This window comes from Doryrhamphus excisus, chromosome 18 (assembly GCF_030265055.1).
Source record: "Doryrhamphus excisus isolate RoL2022-K1 chromosome 18, RoL_Dexc_1.0, whole genome shotgun sequence".
Classification (NCBI taxonomy): Eukaryota; Metazoa; Chordata; class Actinopteri; order Syngnathiformes; family Syngnathidae; genus Doryrhamphus; species Doryrhamphus excisus.
Genome location: NC_080483.1, coordinates 4637501 through 4652434, shown reverse-complemented (window position 1 = coordinate 4652434; position 14934 = coordinate 4637501). Strand labels below are relative to the sequence as shown.

Here is a 14934-nt window from a genome sequence, read left to right as displayed (position 1 = left end):
CTACATTTATATGTCAGAAAAGTGGAAAAGGCATAATAGCACATTCTCGTGCACGTGTGCAATCGCCATTTTGCAATGCAACTCTGAGCAACTCTCTGGCAGGCGACAAAAAGCGGTCACAACACCGTAGTAGTATTTTCCGCTGTTAGCGTATAGCGAGCTAGTGCAGAGGAGTTAATGGAGTTAACCCTGTATGATGGCAAAACGAACGTGCGGTGCCACATCCACTCACCAAGCTAAAGTTTCAAAAGAAGGTCTTTCAAGGTGGACTGGTTGGCCAGAGAGTAGATGCCCTCTGTGAAGCCTCCTGGAAACACTGGCATCAAGCATGCCAGAAGCCATTTGTCAACTGATTAACACCAATGGCATAGCGAGTCATTGCTGGCTCCTTATTTCAACATGTTTCTGTTTTAAGGGGCATTGGGGCTTTAAAGCTTGTTTGAATAAATCACATACTCACTTTTTTGCATTTTGAAACTGATAACCTCTTCACAATCTAACAGTGCACAATGTACATTTTTGCAGTTTTTCAACTGGTCTTAAACGTCTCATCAGGAGTGTCAAGGGTGCATCCTACGGGACTGATTCTGATAAGTTATGATTCTGTAATGAAAATGAACACAGCAGAATCTTTTGCCAGAGCTTCCTGAGCTTTGCTGGATCAGCAACACTTTGTGTGCCGGAAGTGGATGAATGTCTCCAGATGAGAACATAAAGACGCTTGATGCTTTTATATTTCCGTATTGTATGAAATTGCTCCCACCGGTATTATTCCTCTCCTAGATGAAGATTAGTGGAATGTCCACTTATCACACTGACAGGTCTTTTAGTGGCTTTCAAAGACACCTCCGTTTTGTGGAACACGGTTTTGACTTAGTGTGAAGAGTTATTTGTTGAATACATCAAATGTGGCGTGGAAAGTTTGGATTTCTGTTTGTGTTCGAAGTAAGTTTAGCTTTCCTTGTGTCAAGTTGTAAAGAAAATGAGGCACGTTGTAAAAATACACACTGTGTGATACAGAAACAAATGCTCATGCAGGAATAAAGTCATTAAAATGTAGGAAGAGAAAGAAGATGACGGACTGACCTTTGCACAGAGAAGATGAAGAGGCGGAGTGCTGCTCCTCTGATGAGTGAACGCGTGCATGGAGCGATGGAGGGATGCGGGGAGGAGGGGCCAGCCGGCTCCATGCGTCATTGGAGCGTTGACAGTCAGCTCATTTGGACCGAAACAAGAACCAGAAGTGGGGAAGCCTCCCGTGTCGCGCTGGCTTGTGTTGACAAGTCCTCTGTGGCTCCACCTGCAGCCCTCCTCGGCCGTCACCATGACAACAAAAGACGTGCAGCAGGTTAAACGCATTCCTGGACGCATGCCGTCCTAACAGGTGCCGCTTTGGAGGAGGAGTCTTTCCCGGGGGCTCCGCTGAGGAGCAGGTCCAACATGCGTACAAATGTGAAGCAGGTGGAAGCTTCTGGAAGCTTTTTGATTAACAGATTGGCAGAAGTTTTCCTTCTCTTTACCATCCCAACGGTGCCCTCTGTAGCAACCTGAGGATGATGAGTGAAGATGTTGCTGAGGCGGTTGTCATGGTTACCGGGTGGGGTTCATTCTTCAATAATGTGTTGTATTTGTTAATGCGGTGGACAAAGTACTCCCGTAGAACTTTCTTTTACTCTCAATAATAAGGGTGTCCAAAGTACGGCCTGAGGGCTAGAGCCAGTCAGTATATAATAAAAATTAAATACTAATTGCATTAAACTTTTTTGTCACTATTTTTTTATTGTGTCAGTCTACAATCTTTTGATGGTCTTGTAGTCCAGTCCAGTCTTGTGTAGGTCTACAATCTTTTGATAGTCTTGTAGTCCATTCAAATCTTGTGTAGGTCTACAATCTTATTGATGACTTTGTAGTCCAGTCCAGTCTGGTGTAGGTCTACAATCTTTTGATGGTCTTGTAGTCCAGTCCAGTCCAGTCTTGTGTAGGTCTAATACTCGTCGTAACAGGCATTGCTGGAGACAGCTATGAAGAGGGGGTACTTATGTGACCTTTGGTCTTGGGCAAAGATAATCTTAGGGCTTTTTCCTCATAAATTTACACCCATTTTTCTCGTTAATTTACAAATTATTGCCATAAATTTATGACTTTATTCTCAAAATCTCAGTCAGATTATTTTAATACTCGTCGTAACAGGCATTGCTGGAGACAGCTACGGAGAGGGGGCACTTATGTGACCTTTGGTCTTGGGCAAAGATAATCTTAGGAGTTTTTGTTCACAAATTTACACCCATTTTTCTCGTTAATTTACAAATTATTGCCATATATTATGACTTTATTCTCAAAATTATTCTCAAAATGTCAGATTATTTTAATAGTCCATCATAACAGGTATTGCTGGAGACAGGTATGAAGAGGGGGTACTTATGTGACCTTTGGTCTTGGGCAAAGATAATCTCAGGACTTTTTGCTTATAAATTTACACCCATTTTTCTCCTTAATTTACAAATTATTGTCATAAATTTATGACTTTATTCTCAAAATCTCAGATTATTTTAATAGTCCGTCACAACAGGCATTGCTGGAGACAGCTATGAAGAAGGTGTACTTATGTGACCTTTGGTCTTGGGCAAAGATAATCTTGGGACTTTTTGCTCATAAATTTACACCCATTTTTCTCATTAATTTACAAATTATTGCCATAAATTTATGACTTTATTCTCAAAATCTCAGATTATTTTAATACTCCATCATAAACTTACACCTTTTTTTCTCCTTAATTTACAACTTTATTGCCATAATTTTTTTTTACTTTATTCTCAAAATCTCTTGATTACTTTAATAGTCCGTCATAACAGGTATTGCTGGAGACAGCTATGAAGATGGGGTACTTATGTGACCTTTGGCTCTAATAGTAATTTTGGGACCGAAGGCTAAAATTGTCATTGACAATTAATACATCAGCACACGTCATTCCAATTTCCACATGCCACATATGTGAGAAGGAGTTTGACGCATCGGGCATCGTACATCGTACATCGGGCTTTCTATTGGTCGTGTGCTGGTGGACGGTCATCATCACTTGTAGCTCCAATCACACCCGCCTCCCTGTTGACTAATGACTTATGGGGTTGTAAACGGAGACCTGTGATCAGTCAAACTGTTGAACAAAGAAGGCAGATGCTTACGGTAAAAACATGTTTCCGTTGTGTGAACCAAGAGCAGACGAGGTGTGTGCGTGTGTGTCTTCATTACCTCCCTGTGTACAAAGTAAAGTGATGTCATGTAACGACTTTAACGCTGTGGTACTGCTTATTCTAATTATTGAAGTATTTTATTGCTGAGGCCATGCGATTGGAGAGCGAGTAGAGCATCGTCTGTTTTGTGCATCGGTGTCAAAAGGTGTTGAGAGCAGGAAGCTGCAGGCTGCAGACATCTGAGCTTATCTAATGGTGGCTTATTGGCACCCCAGGACACACACATATACACACACACACACACATACTGATGGAGGGTAAAGTGTCACTGTGGTGTTGCTCAGGGACATGAGTGAACTTCAGCAGTCATTCAGTCAGAGAAGATTTCATTTCTGCTGGACTGCACTTCTGCAAACATTCTCTCTTCGAACGCACTTCCTTCACTTCCTCTTCATTAATAATTGCTCAAAAAATACTGATTCTTTTCCTGTTCACTTACTTCTTCGGACAGGGGTGTTCAAAGTGCGGCCCGGGGGCCACAACGTATTCTCTCAAGCCTTGAGTCATTCAGGTTGATCCGAGTCAGTACATGTGTCTTCTTGTGCAGGAGGATTGGCGGGCATGACACAAAAGTGTCCCAATGATGCTTTTCCTGCTTACTGTGCTCCCAACTCTCTTGACATCATCAAGCAGCTCCTCCATGCCTTTGTGGGATTGCCTTTGCGGCCTCACTTTTCTCATAATCATAATTACCCAACCAGGTGGAATCTTTCATGGAGCTCCAGAGCAAGGATGATTGATGGTTATCTTCAATTTCTTGGTCTTGTAGTCCATTCCAGTCTTGTGCATGTCTACAATTTTTTTGTGATGGTCTTGTGGTACATTCCAGTTTTGTCCAGGTCCCCCATCTTGTTGATGGGCTTAGAGTCTATTCCGGTCTTGTGCGGTGATACAATCTTGTTGAATGGTCTGGCAGTCCTTTCCAATTTTGTGTAGGTCTACAATCTTATTGATGACTTTGTAGTCCAGTCCAGTCTCGTGTAGGTCTACAATCTTATTGATGACTTTGTAGTCCAGTCCAGTCTCGTGTAGGTCTACAATCTTATTGATGACTTTGTAGTCCAGTCCAGTCTTGTGTAGGTCTACAATCTCTTGATGGTCTTGTAGTCCAGTCCAGTCCAGTCTTGTGTAGGTCTACAATCTTTTGATGGTCTTGTAGTCCAGTCCAGCCCAGTCTTGTGTAGGTCTACAATCTTATTGATGATTTTGTAGTCCAGTCCAGTCTTGTGTAGGTCTACAATCTTTTGATGATTTTGTAGTCCAGTCCAGTCTTGTGTAGGTCTACAATCTTTTGATGGTCTTGTAGTCCAGTCCAGTCCATTCTTGTGTAGGTCTACAATCTTTTGTGGTCCATTCTAATCTGGTTTAAAACTGCAGTCTTGAGCGATATGAATGGAAGAGTGTTTGAGTGACAGGTGTATGATGAGTTTGGTTGAGGAGTATTTTCTTAAAAGGGCCTCAACTAAAATAAAAAGTGATCTGTGGGGGTCAGAACGCTTGCAGGTTGATCTAATACAAATAAATGGATAACCTTTATTTCATGTTTTCTGGATTTCTTTAAAGCGGCACGGCGGTTGAGTGGTTAGCACGCAGACCTCACAGCGAGGAGACCAGAGTTCAATTCCACCCTCGGCCATCTCTGTGTGGAGTTTGCATGTTCTCCCTGTGCATGTGTTGGTTTTCTCCGGGTACTCCGGTTTCCTCCCACATTCCAAAAACATGCTAGGTTAATTGGCCACTCCAAATTGTCCATAGGTATGAATGTGAGTGTGAATGGTTGTTTGTCTATATGTGCCCTGTGATTGGCTGGCCACCAGTCCAGGGTGTACGCCGCCTCTCGCCCAAAGACAGCTGTGAGGAAAAAGCGGTAGAAAATGAATGAATGGATTTCTTTAATTTTATGAAAAATCAACGATGCTCCTTGTAATCCGGTGAGTTCCAAAACCTGTAAAACTGTTGTTGTGCTACTTTGGTGAGGACTCGGCTAAACCAAACTTAACTCAACTAAACTCACCATTTAGTTTTGCCTTATAAAAATATGGTACATTCTCTCTCTGCTACAGTAAACCTACTATAGTTCTACTATAGACAGTTTATATCTTTATGGGGGGGGGTGAACTTACTAAATCAGCCCCCCCGGCCAACATTTGGTGTCTCTGAAGTCTTCAGCTTTGAGCAGAGAAGAAGCTGATATTTAGCATGCAAACACGGCACCTTTAAATGTGAACCATTGCCTTAAAGTCAATGATTTAAATGTCACTGTGCTGTGTGGGTAAGCACACACACACCCACACACACACATCCAATTAGTGCAGCAGCTTGTTCAACATTTCTACAAGGACCCCAGCAATGATGTAGCATTTTGTTTCTCGAGTGATAGTGTGCTAGAAATCAAAGTGATCATCATTAAAGTCATTCTTAGCCTTTCCATAAAGTCCACCCAGCGTCCCTCCATCATCAGCCCAGTGTAAAACACAAGACGACAGGGGAGAGGACAGCAGAGTTGAGTGTACTTGTCCGGTGAGCCGTGTCGTACTCACACAGCCATCACGGCGGTCACCTTTTAATGAACGAAATCCTCTGACAGAGCAGTCACGCTCATGATGAGATGACACTAATGGCGTCAGTCCATCGATTATTCATCGCGGGTGTCAGAAGCACTCCTCGTCACAATCGTCACATCATGACACGGGAACATGGCTTAAATGTGACAAACGGGCCAATAAAGACCGGTGAGGAACTTGCATATGGGGCAAGCGAGGCGGTGCCCCACCAAAACCAGCCAGCAGCATTTTACGTATTGTTTGCCTAAAATAAGCATTTCCAAGCATAACAATGGCTAAATGTAGTCAAATACTAAATTATAAGGCATTCAGAAGACAAATTCAAAGGCATTGCAATAATAATAATCACTGAAACTCAACTCTGACATCACTTCCCTTTCTATCCACTCCCACTCATCTCCCCTAGCACCATCACACAGCCTTATTTAGGTCTTATTTTCTGTTATTATGTCTGCTATATTGGGTAATAGCAGTGTAAAGGTGATTAAAGGGGAGTTTTCATGTCAAAAGTGCTCTAATAATGTAAAAAAGCGTATTTAGAAGGTCGTAAGCAGGTTTTCTACGCTCTAAGTACAAAAATAATAGAATCTCACATTGCGAAAATTCACAAATGTGTTTAATAAGCGTGTGAGGCGTATTTAGGGTTTAAACCTGCATTGTCGAGGCGAGTGAACATTGGCAATTGAAGAGAGAAGAGAAGGGTTCCGGAACTGAATCTAATTTAATAATCACAATGTTCTCAATCAGAAATCTCTCCACACTCTTTATTGCTCTCTGGTTCTACCATATCTTACTTATTGTGTGGAAATATGGGCTAATAACTATAAAAGCAATCTTCACTCACTAAATGTACTGCAAAAAAGGTCAGTAAGGATAATTCATAATGCCGCCTACAGAGAACATACTAACTCCTTATTTCTAAAATCACAAATACTTCAACTTGCTGATATAGTTCATCTTCAAACAGCTAAAATAATGCATAAGGCTAAAAATAACCAATTACCTAAAAATGTCATCCAATACTTCTCTACAAGAGAGGAGAAATATGATCTCAGGGAAGAAGTACATTTGAAACACTTATATGCTAGGACTACGTTATGCTAGCCATAGCATTTCAGTATGTGGAATCAAACTATGGAATGGATTGAGTAAGGAAATCAAACAATGCACAACGATGAGCCAATTCAAGAAACAATACAAGCAGTTGATGTTTGCTAAATACAAGGATGAAGAGTCTTGAACCAGTCATGATGTGCTATATATATCACTAAATTAAATAAAATTAAATGAACTTAAATTAAATTAAATTAAATTAAATTAAATTAAATTAAATTAAATATTTTGAGTACCAATTATGTATATAGTATATGGTACCCATTATGTCATTGGATGGTCATATCACCTTATACTTCGGTACGAGGTGCATTATTAAAAAAACAAACAAACAAACAAAAAAAACGTATAAACTGTATTATTGAAAGCAGGAAGTGAACAAATGTAACAGTTACTGATTGTAAAAGTACCAGATGGAGGGGTAGGATTTAATAAGCTTTGCTTCTTCCTACTCCTTTTGGACATGTGGAACTGGGAACTGATTATGGGATGCACTCAATTGTAATCTGATGCATGTTCAAACGAAATTAAACCATTACCATTACCATTCCCATTCCCATTCCCATTGCATCATTACATCACTTTTATTGCAAATGTTTGAAATCACAGGATTTGTTAAAAAATAAACATTTTTATGGGCACCTCCATGACTTTCTGGTGGTGTCGGAACTTAGCTCCCATGAAGTAAATGATGACGTATTTGTAAAGTGTCTGACTGCCAACTCTCCCTGTCCTTGCCTTGCTGTCTGGGGCAGTGTATCCCACTGCCTTGCTAGTCGGGACTATCTTATTTTTTTACAGGTATGTGAGCAATGCATAAAACGTTCTGCCTGGCAACTAACGTAACTAACAAACATTTGAGCACGTTGTTGCTGGAAGAGACATTTTGGATTCAAAAGTGGGAGTGAGAGTAAAAATGGGTTTTAACTTTTATTTCTAACACACACACGCACCTATCAGCAGGTTTGTTAACTTCAGCAGCTACCTTCTCAATCAGACTATTGATCTGTGTGTGTGTGTGTGTGTGTGTCCACCATCATTCACTTTGTTGTCTATAGCGCTGCTGCTAATTGCTTACAGCGTGTGTAATTGAATGTTCCCTGAGGAGCCTTTCCAAATACTGATTGTATGTGTGTATGTGAGCTAGAGTGTATGGCCTTTACCTTTAATTAGCTGATTTTTCCCCACACTTGAATTTAAAAACTAAAATTAATGAATAATTAAAACTGCAAGCAGTGATGAGCGGGCTCGAGCACCCCGACGCGGTCGGGGGTACGCGCGGGTCGGGGGCGCGCGCGGGTCCGGACGGGCGCGCGGACGCGCCGTACGAAAAACCGCGGCGATCGGATAAGCGGTAAGGGAGTTACGGCATTTACAAATTTCCACCAGGAGGGGGCGACACCGGCGGCGAGGCGGGTGCGCGGTCACGTCTCGTCCGACGCCCCGAACCGCCATAAAAAAAATTCGCAACAATGGGACCGTGCGGTAGGTACTTCCCATATATTGTGGAGAAACACGACCAAAAGTGGTTTTATGCTGTAGCTTAGTGACAACTTAAGTTCTATGACCCCCCCCCCCCACACACCTATAAAAAGAAAAAACATGCCATGCTTATGATTTTGTAACTTTTATTTTCATGAAAGTGCACTTGTTTATTTTACTCCTCACGCATGGAGTGGCCTGCACGCTGTCCGCTTGCCTTACGTTGCCACCACCCCCAGGCCCGCCCCGGCCTCAGCGATGCTCACCTGCATGTTTTAAGGCTGCCCAGCACCCCCCCTCCCCCTCTTTTTTTCCTTCCATCCTTCTCACCACACGTGCCAACACGCTTCCTGTCCTTAAGTGATTCAACTGTCTTAAATGAAAACAGGTTTTGATTTAACAATAATAGCCAAGCTAAGCTAGGTGTCCACCAGTAGTGTACATACATGCACTTTCACTTAGCGTCATTGTGTTGAAAAGCAGTAGATTATCCACCAAAACGAGGTTACTGTATGTGGTGATTGTATATATACATCCATGATAGCTATGGACATTTCATCAAAGGCCTGACACCGTGTTAAAGCTGTATGTTTTTATTATTATTATTGTTATTATTACGTCTGCTGGCATTGAAGAAAATGTTGCAAAACACGTTGGCTGGATCAGCCCAATGGAACCTCCAAAGTCGATCACAGCTAGCTTTGAAAAGCTAGTTTTCTTATAAGAAATCATGAAAACTATGTGTTCCAGAGTCAAACTATCATAAAAGTCTTTAACTGTACAGGCAATGTTTTAACTCATTTTAATATTTTTTATTTAATCTTCATGTGTCAAAATGTAGCCGTAAAGTAAAAAAAATAAAATGGAAAATAATGGAGCAGTAGAAGAAAGATGTCGGTGGCGCAATACTGGCCTCTAGTGGGTTTCCTAGGTACTGCAGGATTTTTTTATTATGGCGATCGCTCAAAAAGCAGAACATTCCTTTTTTTTAGCAATATTTTTTTTTTAGAACTTTGGAGGTTCCATTTTTGTTTTCAGTCATTTTAATGCACTTTAATCTACCCAACTCACGTCAATAGAATTAATGAAAAGCTATCTAAATATATATAGATATACAGTATATATGTTGAGTCTGTGTAGGTGTGTATACGCTCAGTTTATTTAAAGAGGTAGTTTTTGTGACGTCACATCCCACGACACAATGCTGTTTGCGTTCTATTTATTATCGATCGATGCCAAACGGTCGACTATTGGATGGTCTCAGGAGTTTTATTTTCACACGAAAAAGAAGCATTTGAGCAATCTGCAGCACCAAAATTTTTTGTTCTCGTTGTCTGAGTTACTTCTATGCAACATGAATCCCCCCCACCCTCCAAATCCAAAATGCGTGAACGTACGTCCGTGCGTGCTGGTTGTGTTTGACCGTCTCGTGGTGCGACACAGTTGTGTGCGCGCGTGTGTGTGTGTGTGTGTGTGTGTGCGTGTGTGTGTGTGCGTGCGCCCTGGCACCAAGATGAAACCTACAAGACGGGAAACTTGAGGTGTGAGGAGCACTTGTAACTGTTGATGCTGTATAAAATGGAGAAAGACTTATTTTAATGTGTGTAAATACAAAGTGTACAAAAATGGAGAACAAACTATAAAAGTCAAATGTAGAGCAAATAAACAGAAAATGGTTCAATAAATGTTGTGATGTAAGAGACTTTGCAGCTGCATTTTTTTTAATAACCTGGACAATCAGTGTGCTGGAATATGTGAGGAAGTGTTGAGCCACTCTTAGCAGCAACAACTGCAATCAAGTGTTTGTTAACTTGCAATGAGTCTCTTAAAGCGCTGTGGAGGAATTTTGGCCCACAGTGATCCTGTGTCTTAAGAAGGTAAGCACGGAAGAACACATGTGAGGTCAGAGGTCACAGTGTTGGTGTTTATGTTGGGTGTCTGTCTGGTATAATAGAATAAAGACACATTGTGGTCCATAGTGTTCTCCTGGCAGTCTGTAGCCAGGGTTTATTAATCAATATTTATCACTGTTCTTTCACCTGCATTCAATAGTATCACACAGTATCAATACAGTCAACTTTCAAAGCACTTTTTGTCCATTCACAATCCTGCATCGTTATACTCGGTCATTTCTTGTCCATTTGGCAAAACACAAGGCCTCATGATGAAGTTTTGTTTCACAGTAGTAAACCTTTTACACTTGTCACAACGTTTTGCACATTTTTGCTTTTTTATTTGTCAAGTTTGCAGTTTTTGATTTTTGACACCATAGCAAACAAGAGCTGTTGTTTTGTTTTACCATTTTTCCTGGGGGGAAAAAAACTTTGGTGATTTAGTGTTTTTTTTTTTAGATTTGTCACACACACACACACACACACACACACGACCTCTTTTTTTTTTTTAAAAACGTGCAAAAAAAAAAATCATCACACTTGTCACAACATTTTTTCCTTTTTTTGGTCAAGTTTGCAGTTTATGATTTTTGTTTTTGACACCATGGCAAACAAGAGCTGTCATTCAGTTTTTTGTGTGCCCTTTGTTTTACCATTTTTCCTGCGGGGAAAAACAACTTTGGTGATTGAGTTAGTGTTATTTTTAGATATGTCACACAAGTGTTTTTAAAGTTAGTGCTTTGATTATGACACACACGCACACACACAAGACCTCTTGTTTTTTAAACGTGCAAAAAAAAAAATCATCACACTTGTCACAACATTTTGCAAATTTTTTGCTTTTTTTTTTGGTCAAGTTTGCAGTTTTTGACACCATGGCAAACACAAGAGCCGTCGTTATTCAATTTTTTGTGACCCTTTGTTTTACCGTGTTTCCTGGAAAAAAAAACCTTTGAGTTAGTGTTATTTTTAGATTTGTCACACAAGTGCTTTGATTATGACACACACAAGACCTCTTGTTTTTTGTTTTTTTTTTTAAACCTTCAAAAAAAAAAATCACCACACTTGTCACAACATTTAGCAAATTTTTTGCTTTTTTTTTGGTCAAGTTTGCAGTTTTTGACACCATGGCAAACACAAGAGCTGTCGTTATTCAATTTTTTGTGACCCTTTGTTTTACCGTGTTTCCTGGAAAAAAAAACCTTTGAGTTAGTGTTATTTTTAGATTTGTCACACAAGTGTTTTTAAAGTTAGTGCTTTGATTATGACACACACACACACACAAGACCTCTTGTTTTTTAAACGTGCAAAAAAAGAAATCACACTTGTCACAACATTTTGCAAATTTTTTGTTTTTTTTTTGGTCAAGTTTGCAGTTTTTGACACCATGGCAAACACAAGCGCTGTTATTCAGTTTTTTGTGACCCTTTGTTTTACCGTGTTTCCTGGAAAAAAACCTTTGAGTTAGTGTTATTTTTAGATTTGTCACACAAGTGCTTTGATTATGACACACACAAGACCTCTTGTTTTTTGTTTTTTTTTTTTAAACCTTCAAAAAAAAAAAATCACACTTGTCACAACATTTTGCAAATTTTTTGCTTTTTTTTTGGTCAAGTTTGCAGTTTGACACCATGGCAAACACAAGAGCCGTCGTTATTCAATTTTTTGTGACCCTTTGTTTTACCGTGTTTCCTGGAAAAAAAAACCTTTGAGTTAGTGTTATTTTTAGATTTGTCACACAAGTGCTTTGATTATGACACACACAAGACCTCTTGTTTTTTTTTTTTTTTTTTAAACCTTCAAAAAAAAAAAATCACCACACTTGTCACAACATTTAGCAAATTTTTTTGCTTTTTTTTTGGTCAAGTTTGCAGTTTTTGACACCATGGCAAACACAAGAGCTGTCGTTATTCAATTTTTTGTGACCCTTTGTTTTACCGTGTTTCCTGGAAAAAAAAACCTTTGAGTTAGTGTTATTTTTAGATTTGTCACACAAGTGCTTTGATTATGACACACACAAGACCTCTTGTTTTTTTTTTTTTTTTTTAAACCTTCAAAAAAAAAATCATCACACTTGTCACAACATTTAGCAAATTTTTTGCTTTTTTTTTGGTCAAGTTTGCAGTTTTTGACACCATGGCAAACACAAGAGCTGTCGTTATTCAATTTTTTGTGACCCTTTGTTTTACCGTGTTTCCTGAAAAAAAAAACCTTTGAGTTAGTGTTATTTTTAGATTTGTCACACAAGTGCTTTGATTATGACACACACAAGACCTCTTGTTTTTTGTTTTTTTTTTAAACCTTCAAAAAAAAAAATCACACTTGTCACAACATTTTGCAAATTTTTTGCCAAGTTTGCAGTTTTTGACACCATGGCAAACACAAGAGCTGTCGTTTGTCACACAAGTGCTTTGATTATGACACACACACACAAGACCTCTTTATTTTTTTTAAACCTTCAGACACAGTATACACATTTTGTTCCAGTTTTACAGTGGTTAACTTGTGTGACCAACCTTTTAACACTTGTCCCAACAATGTTTTGCACCTTTTGCTTTTGTGAAGTTTGCACATTTTGATTTTTGTTTTGATTTTGACACACACAAGAGCTCTTGTTAAGAAGTTATTTCATACATTTGTGACAAGTTTCTGTTTTGCTTTTTGAAAACACCATACACAAGAATTTTTTCCCCTTTTACACAAACTGCGCAGTGAGTGTGTTTAAATTCTTTTGACACTTGTGTGACCTTACGTTTAAATAGTTTGCCTTTTTTGTTTTTTTACAGTGGTTAACTTGTGTGACAACGTTTATCCCCATGGCAAGTTTTCAAAGTCTGTGCTTTTACCCAGTAAAAAGGCTTACCTTACCTTACCTCTTACCTTAAGGATAAGAACAAATAAGTGGTTGAATGAATATGGATGATTAAAAACACAACTCCACATGAAGGTATCCATCCTTGCGCGTCTTTAAAAGGTACCTGGTACAAAAAAATAAAGACAGTTAGTTCAGATTTTGCATTTGACATTGAGATTTAGCACTTTAGCAGACATCTGTAGAAACACGACTCAGCACAATATGTCAGTATCATAAGCTAGCATGTTTTAGTTAGTCTGCCAAAAATTACTTGGCAGCTCAGACATTTGGTGAAGTACAATTTAGTAGAGTGTATCGAGAAAAGTTGCTGGCATAGTAGCTAGGTGCATACTTACATACTGCAGTTCTGGTGGCCAAGTCGGTTAGCCGGTTCTGGTCGCATCCAAACTGCAGTTCAACAGGACAGGTAAGTTAGCTGGTTCTGGTTGCATCCACACTGCAGTTCAACAGGACAGGTTAGTTAGCTGGGTGCACAAATACATAAATATATATACGTAATACATACAAATACTGCACTTCAAGAGGCCAAGTTAGTTAGCTGGTTCTGGTTGCATCCACACTGCAGTTCAACAGGCCAACTGTGGTACCTGTGTGGATACGTGCATACATACATACATACATACATACTGCAGTTGAAGAGGCCAAGTTAGTTAGCTGGGTGCAGACATACATACTGCAGTTCTGGTGGCCAAGTCGGTTAGCCGGTTCTGGTCGCATCCAAACTGCGGTACCTGTGTGGATACGTGCATACATACATACTGCAGTTGAAGAGGCCAAGTTAGTTAGCTGGGTGCAGACATACATACTGCAGTTCTGGTGGCCAAGTCGGTTAGCCAGTTCTGGTCGCAGGCCAACTGTGGTACCTGTAAAACACACACACAAACACACACACAAACACACACAAAAACACACACACAAACACAAACACACATAAACATACATACATACACGTAAACATATACATACATACATACACACACACGCACGCATAAACATACATATGCACGCGCGCACGCACATACATACATACATACGTACGTACGCACGCACACATACAAAAACATACACAAACATACACAAACATACACACATACATACACACACACACACATATACATAAACATACATACACAAACATATATACATACATACACACACACACACATAAACATATACATACATACACATACACACACACGCACGCACGCACAAACATACATACACATAAACATACATACGCACGCGCGCACGCACATACATACGCACGCACGCACGCAGACACTGCAGTTCAAGAGGCCAAGTTAGTTAGCTGGGTGCAAACATACATACATACATACATACATACATACATACATACATACATACATACATACATACATACATACATACATACTGCAGTTGAAGAGGCCAAGTTAGTTAGCTGGGTGCAGACATACATACTGCAGTTCTGGTGGCCAAGTCGGTTAGCCGGTTCTGGTCGCATCCAAACTGCAGGCCAACTGTGGTACCTGTGTGGATACGTGCATACATACATACATACATACATACATACTGCAGTTGAAGAGGCCAAGTTAGTTAGCTGGGTGCAGACATACATACTGCAGTTCTGGTGGCCAAGTCGGTTAGCCGGTTCTGGTCGCATCCAAACTGCAGGCCAACTGTGGTACCTGTGTGGATACGTGCATACATACATACATACATACTGCAGTTGAAGAGGCCAAGTTAGTTAGCTGGGTGCAGACATACATACTGCAGTT

General features: G+C 40.0%; 3 protein-coding genes across 42 annotated transcripts in view; 1 reads left to right on the top strand and 2 right to left on the bottom strand.

Annotated features, from left to right (window-relative positions):
• raly (RALY heterogeneous nuclear ribonucleoprotein) overlaps window positions 1–1165 on the bottom strand; it is a 32957-nt gene extending 31792 nt beyond the window's left edge. For both annotated transcript variants that reach the window (XM_058055022.1, XM_058055023.1), the window contains exon 1: window positions 1087–1165. In XM_058055022.1, the coding sequence (XP_057911005.1) occupies window positions 1087–1146 (60 nt within the window). In that variant the 5' untranslated portion in view covers window positions 1147–1165. The remainder of the gene's footprint in view (window positions 1–1086) is intronic.
• A 7235-nt stretch (window positions 1166–8400) lies between these two features.
• Window positions 8401–14934, top strand: part of LOC131106606 (transient receptor potential cation channel subfamily M member 2-like) — a 15914-nt gene continuing 9380 nt past the window's right edge. Inside the window, exons 1-2 of the mRNA XM_058055828.1 lie at window positions 8401–8413; window positions 10268–10287. Of these exons, the coding sequence (XP_057911811.1) occupies window positions 8401–8413; window positions 10268–10287 (33 nt within the window). The remainder of the gene's footprint in view (window positions 8414–10267; window positions 10288–14934) is intronic.
• The window catches only part of LOC131106407 (uncharacterized), a 6927-nt gene continuing 4098 nt past the window's right edge, over window positions 12106–14934 (bottom strand). For 16 of the 39 annotated variants that reach the window (XM_058055446.1, XM_058055409.1, XM_058055428.1 and 13 more), the window contains 5 exons: window positions 14928–14934; window positions 13852–14844; window positions 13683–13764; window positions 13513–13613; window positions 12106–13280 (listed from right to left, as the gene is read on the bottom strand). The exon at window positions 14928–14934 is cut by the window's right edge. Coding sequence is in view for 4 of the 39 variants with exons in the window: in XM_058055449.1 (XP_057911432.1) it covers window positions 13712–13764; window positions 13848–13908; window positions 13984–14040; window positions 14618–14685; window positions 14928–14934 (246 nt within the window). In the remaining 35 variants the exon portion in view is untranslated. Of the gene's footprint in view, window positions 13281–13512; window positions 13614–13682; window positions 13765–13847; window positions 14845–14927 lie in introns of those variants that run through there. The other 23 variants (XM_058055449.1, XM_058055450.1, XM_058055451.1 and 20 more) reach the window with 19 other exon arrangements.